This window comes from Cibotium barometz, chromosome 24 (assembly GCF_041138505.1).
Source record: "Cibotium barometz isolate CiBa-2024 chromosome 24, ASM4113850v1, whole genome shotgun sequence".
Lineage (NCBI taxonomy): Eukaryota > Viridiplantae > Streptophyta > Polypodiopsida > Cyatheales > Cibotiaceae > Cibotium > Cibotium barometz.
The window spans coordinates 37,898,106-37,908,485 of NC_141069.1; the positions used below are offsets into that span (position 1 = coordinate 37,898,106).

General features: G+C 37.3%; 1 protein-coding gene across 1 annotated transcript; it reads right to left on the reverse strand.

Annotated features, from left to right (window-relative positions):
* Positions 1-6,059: 6,059 nt before the first annotated feature.
* LOC147625264 (uncharacterized) lies at positions 6,060-6,726 on the reverse strand. The gene is made up of 2 exons (XM_086818967.1): positions 6,539-6,726; positions 6,060-6,431 (listed from the first exon to the last, which is right to left on the reverse strand). The coding sequence occupies exons 1-2, from the start codon at positions 6,664-6,666 to the stop codon at positions 6,185-6,187; spliced, it is 375 nt and encodes a 124-aa protein (XP_086675093.1). The 5' UTR covers positions 6,667-6,726; the 3' UTR covers positions 6,060-6,184.
* Between the last annotated feature and the right edge of the window lie 3,654 nt (positions 6,727-10,380).

The following is a 10,380-nucleotide window of genomic DNA, read 5'->3' on the forward strand; positions in this document are numbered from 1 at the left end:
ATTTGCCCAAAGTTGAAGTGCCAATATCATCCCTAACTCCATGCCTTGATCCACTAGCATGTGTATATTTTGCCTCATAGATCTCTACAAGAAGCATGGCCTCCTTGATGGTGTCGGGCCTTTGAGCATCCACATTAACCTTGATGTTGTTTTGCAGCCCTTTGATAAACTTCCTCAATTTGTATTCCTCACTCAAACCTTCCACATGAAGTGAAAGCTTCATAAACTTATGGACATAGTCCTTGACATTGCCCGTTTGAGTGAGATCATCCCATTTCTCCATCATCCTTGATCTATTGAGGGTTGAAACAAAGGTTCTCCTCATTTCAAGCTTGAAATCATCCCAACTAGTGATCAAATAACCATGAGCATTCAAGTGCCACCACCATGCATGGGCATAACCTTCTAGATGCAAAGTAGCAAACAAAACCTTGGCCCTATCACTACTAGGGGATAAGTTCAAAGTAAAGCTCCATCTTTTCAATCCATTCTTCAAATTCATCATTCGATGAACCCTCTCCTTTGAACTTAGTGAAGGTAATCTTATCCTTAACACCTTTGAACTCCTCATCATCATCTCTATGAGGATCATATGGTCTTGGATGAAAAGCACCCATATCATTGAATTGAGGTGGTCTAATGTGATGAGGTCCCGAACCATCAAAATGATGACTTGCCCCCGAATCATTGATGAAACGGCCACCCAAGTCATTGGAATGACGATCTTGCAAACTTGGAGAAGCATTCCAATTGCTAAATTATGGAGGTGGTTCACCTAATGAAATACCTAAATTCCTCTTTCCAAACTTCTCCCTTGCATTGAAGATAACCCATGCCCCGATGTACTTGTCATATTAGCATTCCCTTGATGCATAGGCATATTTGGAGCATTATTTCCACTTGATTTCATAGGCATCCCATAACCTTTGTTGCATCATATAACCACCTTGTTGCATCGGCATTCCAAATGTACTTGTTCCACATTGGTACATCTTAGGAGGCCCGTGGCTTGATTCAAGTTGATGAGGACTAGCTTGAGGTAGTTGTGTAGCATTTGCATTTGAAGTTCCCATGGTATATCCAAAAGGTTGGTGTCCCAATGCTCGAGATCCTATTGGATCATTGAGAACTTCCTTTCCCTTGCCCAATTGTTGCCTTAAGCTAGTGAACCCTTCCTTGATCTCAACAAACCCTTCCTTGATCTCAACAAATCCATCATGAAAGGTGTCATCCCCCACTCGGCGGGGGACACTCGACCGGAAAGAGAGAGGATGATAGCTACCCTTTCCACCATGCCGTATTGTTATGCATGCAAAGGGACAGGATCGCACTATCTGTTTGGCTATGCAAAATTCTGTTGAAATTTGCTCTTGTTTAGTTTGTGCTAAGCTTCGAACAGGCAACACCTTGGATCGTATGGAATAGTGGCCACATGCACGAACATGATGCAGTGTGCGTAGCTTTCATACGGGATCACAGCACCTATACACACTAACCTTTCTGAAATTTTGATCCATGGCTTCAAATCTTTGATCCAAGCGGTTAAAGAATTTATTCTCACTTGCATCATCTTGAGATTTTTGGCCTAAGTTCTCCATAAGCTGTACCAATTTGCTCATAGTCCTTTGTTGCTCAAAGTTAGTCTTTTGTTGCTCAAGAAACATCTTCTCCAACCATTTCATTATCCCTAGATTCTAAATGGAACCTTGTGGTATGTTGACCCTTGATGCAAGTCAACATTACCTTGCACATGCTCTTGAACATCTTGCCTTGCATCTTGCCTTGTTCTAGAACACCACCCTCATGCTCAACTACTTTCTTAAAAGTAGCCTTGGCCTTTAACTTGGATGCCACTGAAAAATGACCAATTTCAAGTTGGGTATGTCCCAAACTCCGATTTATGAGTCCTTTAGCTCTATGGAGAGGCAATGATGTGTAGAGCACCCGTGTATGATCCTTTGACCATGGTCAATGCGTAAGTACTCTCTATTTTGACTTCTTTGAAAAGTCAACCGATGAGTAATTCGTCACTTTGACCAAGCAAACTGGGTCCAAATCTTGAAGTTTTTAGCTTGCCAAAATGAGAGAAGACCATACTATCCAGCTATGGTGTCAAAATAGGTTCAGTCTAGAAACCCTAATTTCTGTAGAAACAGGATATCCAGTGGAAAAATGGATGTAGTGGATAGCTCCGGTGTTTGAATGGTGAGGTCTAAGGCTAGATGGGAATCTTAGGGTATGGGGAACCTAGCCCTATGCTCACTTTGCCAAAATGATGTGCTATTTTTTATTGGGCAGCCTTCTTGTCTTGCAGAGCAGATAGACTTGCCAATTAGAGAAGTAAACGGAGTCAGAATCGAACACTTGAGGGCTCCAAATGTAGCCCTTAGAGAGTAGAATAAGGCTATGCAAATAACTTGAAAGCAGCCCTAACCCTCTCACAGTGAATTAGGGTTTAGTGCCATAATAGAACATTATCAAACTTCTCTCCAATTCAATCATCACTTCCTTTTTGCATTGGCAATGTCTTAGACCTTATTTGAAGGCATGAATCTCATTAATTTGTAACTTGGCATCCACATGTAACCTCAAGTGCCTTTGCATAAGTTCTTTTTGCAAAAAAAATTGGCAACACCTCCTTTGTTTTTGCAACCAAATCTCAATATCAAATCAATTGCAATTCTAAATCCCCTCCTTGCCCAACAAAATGCATCCACAATAGGCACTCGGAAGTCGATGTAGAGCGTTGAAGCTTACCGATCTCCCAGCCAAGCTCTTCCCATCCTCGTACCTAGGTCGAAACTAGGCATAAGTTGGGACCATTTCTTAACCACCAGTACCAAATCCTCCACCTTACTGCTTTTCCAAGGCACTCATGGCGGATTCAAGACATGCTCCCCCGGCCTCTCCTCCAAATTCCAAGGTACCCTCACGCATCACTTGATTACTAGGAATTGCGATGTGAGTACAAGTGTGTGTGAGTTGTGAAACATGAACTTGAAAGTGTATGTGAATCCACTTACAATCGGCACTTATAGTTGCATGCCATGACCATCCAACATACGAAGCTAATGTCGTAGAAGAGGTTACTTGGGAATACAATTAGTGCTCCTTGATGTCTTCAATCCCCATGGCTTCATGTGGAGACAAATCAATGCTAATTGCACAAAGAAACCCAAAAAAGGGAGGCAATTTAACTTCAACATTCCACTTGTAGGTATATGCAATTCCACTTGTAGGTATATGCAATTCCCTTGATGAATTCAATGCATAACATGATTAATGAGACCTATGGGCATATGTCCATTTATGCATATTGAAGAGAAACCTCAAGCAAACCCTAATTCTAGGGCACTTTCTCTCAAACCCTATTTCTCAAATAAACCCTAATCCCCAATTGATTTTGATGCAAAAGTGATATAAGAGGATAGAGGAAGGCTTAATGAAGATAATGAATGCCCTGGATCTCATGAAAAACATACAAAAACCCTAATTTCTCAAGAAACCCCAAATTTCAAGAAAATGGATTTGCTCATGAAATCCCATGATTATTCACACATTGCTCCATTTGTGAATGATAGCCAAGCATGATAATGAGGATTATTGAAGAAATTTCTAAAAATTTTAAAAGAAAATCCTAATTTCTTCATGAACTCCACACATGGAAAAATAGAGAAGAAAATGAAGCATTAATGGAGTCAATAGGCTTTGGCTTACACTTTGTAGAAGCCTTGCTTAGTGTTTAAGCCATGGATTTGAAATATTGCTAAGCTTTGTGGCTCCCAATTGCAGTAGAAAAACGTGCAGCCTCTTAATCACTTCCTCGCTTCCCAAATCATGCTCCAACCTCTTCTAGATGGCCTAGACTAAGCTTAGGCTTAAGCTTTAGCTATTAATAGCCATGAAATGCCAATATTTCATGACGAAATGCAGTAATGAACACCGTGGCTTGGCAACAGCCTACGGGTGTCAATTCGTGATTCAAAGGGGCAATGAAGCTCCAAATATGGCTAATCTATAGATCTAGGTAATGGAAGAGATTAAGCACATGAAAAGGGTTCCATAGCCATCAAAGATTAAGCACAAGAGGGAAGCAGGAAGAAAACGTTTTGATTAAGAAAAATTAATCATGATTAGCAAAAGTTCCCCCAAATTTGGTCTCCTCATTCAAAATTTTGGAGCGACCGCCATAGATTTTGGTCCACAATAACTCATAGCCCCCAAAAATCTTGGAAATAACCAAAAATCAAATATATTTCCATCATTCTCCAATCACCATACCCATTTCTTAATCAAGAAATCAAGAAAATCACGAAAGTTCAAGAATACCAAGAAAATGCAAGAAATTTAAAAAAATCCAAAAAAATTAGATCAAAGACATGGCTCCGATATCGATGAAAGAAAGTGGCAACCTAGATTTAGCCTCATTAGCCTAGGATTAATAAAAGTATGAGAGATTAGCCTAGGATTAGAACAAGAAGAGAAAGCAAAGGACTTGTGTAATCTTGATTATCAAAAGGTATCAAAAGTATGGTGTATTTAACCTATATACATGATCCCCATTTCACACTACCATATGTGTTGTCCATGAGCATGGTAAATTCACCTTGGGCCCATTGTTCATATGAGACCATTCCACTTTATTACAATTTTAATGTGGCTTCTAATAATTGCTTCTAATGATTGTAGAGACACCCACTTCTCTTGACGCCTATACTAACGGTCCTATACGACGACGGGGGAGGCTAAAGGCAAAAAAAAATCTAAGTCTAAGACATCAATAGAGGTGTCGATATGGAATCATTCCCTTGTAGTGTTTAAATATGGGTGTCGATATTTAGTCATCTCCTTGTAGTGTTTAAATATATACTATTCATATTTCCAAAGTTTTAGCAAAATTTTGTAACTCCTCAAATAGTGTATGGGGAGTTTTCAATATAGATAAAAAGTATCATTGTACTTCAAAAAAAAATAAAAGCATTTGAAAAATATGTTAAACTTAACACATTGTTTATAATCGAATGGAGGAACCCACCATTTTTAGTTGAATCAAAAGTACCAAGGTTCTCCCGGTGACAATTATCTTGAGAGAAATTTAATGATTGTATAACACAATGTTTCTTGCAAATATGACATAATATGGGTCAAATATATGCTAGTAACTTCAGGCCATATTCCATGCAAAACTTTGAAAGTGTACAAGTTTGAAAGTATGTCAATAGACTAGATGGATATATACAATGTTGTTTAGCTTATGTTTCACATAAGGTAGAATATATAAGATATAAATAGAAACAAAGACTTGTTTTGTAGTGATTTTACATCTACTAGATAGAACACCGTCTCTAAATGAGGTGTAAGGAACTTTAGGAAGTGTTGTGTATTCTAAAACCTATAATACATTGCTTGAGCTCACTCATAAAGGGTTATAAAGCGTTAAACATGTGTATGGAAGATAAATTATGCTATTTAAAAACATAGAGAGTAGCCTTATTAAAGGGGCACCCAAGGCTTGTAGTTGAGAAAGTATACTTAAGAGATTGAGACTATACATGAGAGTGGAGGAGATTTTGACCCTAATTTAATAAATAAAATTTGAGGTTTAATAGCTTTAGAGAATTTACGGTAGACATCTTGTAAGATAGAGGATCATTGACTTGTGTAGAGAATTTACGGTAGACATCTTGCATAGCTTTAGAGAATTTATGGTAGACATCTTGCGAGATAAAGGATCATTGGCTTTGTGTAGAGGAGGAAGGCCAGTGAGAAGGCATGCAATTTTGAAGAGGAAGAGTGTGAGATGGAGGGCTATGAGAGCACAAAGGGCTTTAATGGGGTGTAATCATAAGGAGGTATGTGCTAAGTTACCTATAAGTAAGAGAGGGTGTGAGGGAAGTTGTGGGGTGTGCTAAGTTACCTATAACTAAGAGAAATTATGGGCTTTGGCCCGGGGGGCGTAGCTGAGTTGGTAGAACGGTTGGGTTCCAATGAAAGGACTCGGGTTTGATACCCTCATGGCTACACGGCGTGGGTTTGTGTGCGTGAGTATAATATATATATATCCTCCAAACACAGAAATTATGGGCTTTGATTGAGGGAAAGTTGTGGGGGGGGTAGTCCTCATGATGGAGGGAGGGATATGGGTGGTGGTGGTGGTGGTGGTGGTGGTGGTGACGCTTTGGGCTCATTGCTTGGTGCCTACGACTGTAGCTATCTTCCGAAGAGGGGAGTGTATTACAAACTCTTTTCCCATGTTTTCTACATGCGCTGGGTCCTCCACCTCCAACACAGCCTCTCTGGCCCTCTTGCTAACCGCCACACTTGGGGAGTGCACCATCTGCCTATACATGGTGACCACCCCAAGCCCTAACGCCACCGATACCATCATCAACAATGGTAGCAGCTCTCGCTTCACCGGCCATGATGATGATCTGCGTGCATATTTTACCAACACATGCATACTTACTTAATCAACCCTCTAATGCTTTCTTAGATGGACATTAGTATATGCCAAGATGGTGGGGAGATATCTACTCACTTTGCCTTATCAGAAGAGCTGTGCATGAAGCATCTCGTCTCTGCAAGCTTCCCATTCACGTGCAATGCCTTTGAGCTGACGCCGGGGGCCTTGGTGATTAAGCCTAATCCCTGTCTTAAACAATTCATCTCGGTTCAAATTGTTTCCAAATAATTATCATTAACGCTACAACATGGGCTTTTATTATAGACTAGAATGGTGAAGGGCAGGCAGGTATGATAGACCTTGGTACACACTAGACTAGAAGAATATGACAAGCCTTTGAATTTCTATCAACAAAGCAAAACCAAGTGCGCCCACCTTTTCTTTTCTACTTGAGTATATTTTTGAAATACTCAATGAAAAAGTAAAGGTTATCTATTGAAGTCACACACCATTATAAGACTTTCACAACAAATGAGTTCTTTCACATGTAGGTCCCCTTTTTGCTTCAACCATTAGAAAAAAAGAAATAATTGACTTGAAAGATAAAAGCATAGTATTGTCTCTGATACATTTTAAAAATAAGTCACACATCGATATCATCACAAATCATGACCTCAAAATCAAAACGTTCTTGTAGAAAAACATCATATATTTAGACTTTTTACTTTTTAATCACTAAATTTTCAAAACCACTTAAGAGGAAAAAAAAAGATATAATATTCACTAGTTTCAAGTACCTAGATTTATTTAGATCCGCTACATTACAAAGTCACAATTGCACATCTAGAATCACATTAATTTGGTTAGATTTTTGTTATGGACACGTCTGAATTATGATGCTTTACCATTGATTATTTAAGACCTCTTCTCATGTCTATGCAGCATATAGTCAAAGAGAAAGGATTCTAATGATGGCTTATTGATGTCTCATTGTGCTAATAAAGCTAATGCAATATGATGTTTCAAGGTAAGAATGATTAGTGAGACCTACTTTTGAAGAAAAAAATATGCTTATAATCACACTAGCCCAAGTGGAAAAATGCTTACAGTAACATTAGCCCAAGTGAAAAATCGTAAGAAATGCAAAAATGGTATCTTTATTTTTATTGATGGTGGCTGCTTGGATTATAACAAAGGAAAGATGTGGAAAATCCATGCTAAGAATTCTACTACTAAAACAAACTACTTTTGTTTAGCCATTATTTCTTATACTCACCTTATTTCTACTTCTCACCTTATTTTTTATGCACTGAAAGCGGTTGATTGTTTAGACTTGGCAAATCGTACAAAATATTGAGAGCCAATCTTAGATCCAAGTCAGCCAATAAACTCAAACATCCTAGAGGCTCTCTACACTTCACACGAGAACTAAATTTTAACGAACAAATCCTCCAAGTATGTATTAAAAGAAACATTACTAGGGAAGTATGCATAAAGAGAAATGTTACTAGAGAAGAACGTAGTCCCAAGATGTTATGATGTTTGGGTACTTAACATTTACCATATATAGTCATCTTTTACTTTTCATATGCCCATTAATGGGGTTAACATGTTCCAATGTAGGAGTAGTGAGATCAAGGCTATAAGACATTATGCATTTAAGCAAGAGGAGCATATATTCAATATTATGTAAGAGAAGTAGGAGACTAAAGCCATGAGTGATTGAATTGGTGATGGCTATTAATAAATTGGTGTTATGCTAGCAATTTCAATCGACTCACATCTTCAGTTAATGTAAAAGAAGTAGGGGACTAAAGCTATGAGTGATTGAATTGGTGATGGGTATTAATAAGTAAGAGGCTAAGTTAGGGTTAATTAATGATGGCTGTTTCAGTCGACTCACATCTTCAATAATGTAAGAGAAGTAGGGGACTAAAGCCATGAGTGATTGAATTGGTGATGGATATTAATAAATAAGTGACTACGTGGGTGTTAATGAATGATTGCAATTTCAATCAACTCACATCTTCACACCCACAATTTTGAGTGTCTACATTCACAAGCATCCATGCATCTTTCATGTTATACTAATATTACGAGAAAACCAATTTATAAGACTAAACACGTGTAAAAGCTTTAAAACTAGGAACAAGAACTCATAACTTAGTCGTAGGTGGCCAAGTAAGAAAAGGCTTATGAAATATAACTTTGCATGAAATAGAGCTAGTTTTCTCTCTACTATCTTGTAATTCCTTGTCCGCATATGTGAGAGAATTTATGCATGGAGGTTAAGAATTCTTCATTGACTCGGCGTTGGATTTAAGAGGTAGTTCACCTACAGGGGGGTCCTTCTCTCCCATCTCGTGTGCATGTTGCTTCTCTTCTCTCTCGTCTTATGTGAGTGAATCTTTGCATAGCAATGTATTGAGTTATTGATGACCACCTTAGCCATCACTTTTTTAAATCTTCTCTTAAATCTTCTCAAAATCACACATAGCCCACCATTATAGTGCAAAATTGAAAATGGTATAAGGGACCTTAGCCTAAGGGTCTACATTTTCAAAACAATTTGGATTATGGTCCAATTAAGGTTTCAATGGGCCAATTGGATTAATCCAAGTGTTAGGATGAGATAAATCCAAAGAATAAAAGAAAATACCCCCAAAATGAGTAAATGCTCACATAAGATCAAGAGTTGACTGAGTACAAGGTTTATTAGTTAAAAATTAAGAGATATTAGTAAAAAAATGAGATATTTTGGAATGATATATTTTTGACACCTTGGTAAGGAGAGGGAGACTCTTGAGGTAGGCACCTTTTTCACATGTGTGGTTGGGTTTTTTAATTCAAAAAAAATTGATATTTTTATCTCTCCTCTCTCCTGGATCAAACTAGATAAAAAAGGGAGCCAAACCAATCTGAATCTTGTCCAAATTGAGTCAAACTGAAGCTGGGAAATTCTAGAACCTAGTTCGACTTGGTTAGTGGCCTCCCTCACCTATAAATAGACCCTCATTCCTTTGTATTTTCATATTGGAGATATACCATGCCAGTATTATCTTAAAATAATCATATTTCTATTAAATTTTTCTCTCTCTTGGGAGCCTGGAGCTTCTCTCTCTCTCTCCAACAACTCTTGAAGTTTTCTCTTCTCCTCTTAGTGGACCAATTGATTGGTTGGGGGCTTCACTGCTAATTAAGAATCAAGCCAAACTTGGAGGTAAGGTTAATTTTTCTAGTTTTTTCCAATTATCTCAATGACTTTCTTCTTCTCAACCCCTCTCAAGCTTGAGAAGTTTTCAAAATGATTGTTTTTATTCGAATCAAGCTTTCCCTAAGATTCTTAATGTTTAATTAGTATTAAGTTAATCTTTATTCTTAATTGTAATGCTTTCTTTAAGTAAATCTCTCTCTCTAAAAGAGTAGTCATCTTTATGGCTAAATCTTTAGCAAAAGAATGCTTCTCAATGATAATCTCTTATTTCAAAACTAAACTCTAGGATTGATGAGCTAGAGATTAAGAATTGATATTTTCATAATTTTGAGTTAGTAAAAATAATGGTTAAATCCTTTTAGATAGTTTATGAGTAGAAAAGAATTACTTTGACTCATTCTAAGTGAGAAAAGGATTCTCCTAATAATTTGGGAAAGGAGGAATGTCTAAATTAGCTTAATCTAGTAGAATAATCATAATTTTGCTTATAATTATGGTTAAAATTATGATATGTATACATAGTTTGATTTTAAGCTTAAAAGAAGAACTTCTATCATATTTTCATTACAAGCTTTTAAACTTTTAGGAAAAGTGAGAATTATCAGTTATAGCAGCGAAGCTATGGTAAATTTTTTAGAAAATAATACATATCTTATTTTTATGCATAATGCTAAAAGAGGACTTCCTACCATATTCTAGGATTAGACATCCTATGCAAAAAGAATGATTTTCATCATATTCATGGAAAATATTTTTTAAGTAT

Coding starts and splice junctions, on each gene's coding strand:
- LOC147625264 (XM_086818967.1), bottom strand. CDS start 6,666: ATGAATTGTTTAAGACAGGGATTAGGCTTAATCACCAAGGCCCCCGGC. Junction 6,432..6,538: donor AGCTCTTCTGATAAGGCAAA/GTGAGTAGATAT, acceptor ATATGCACGCAG/ATCATCATCATGGCCGGTGA.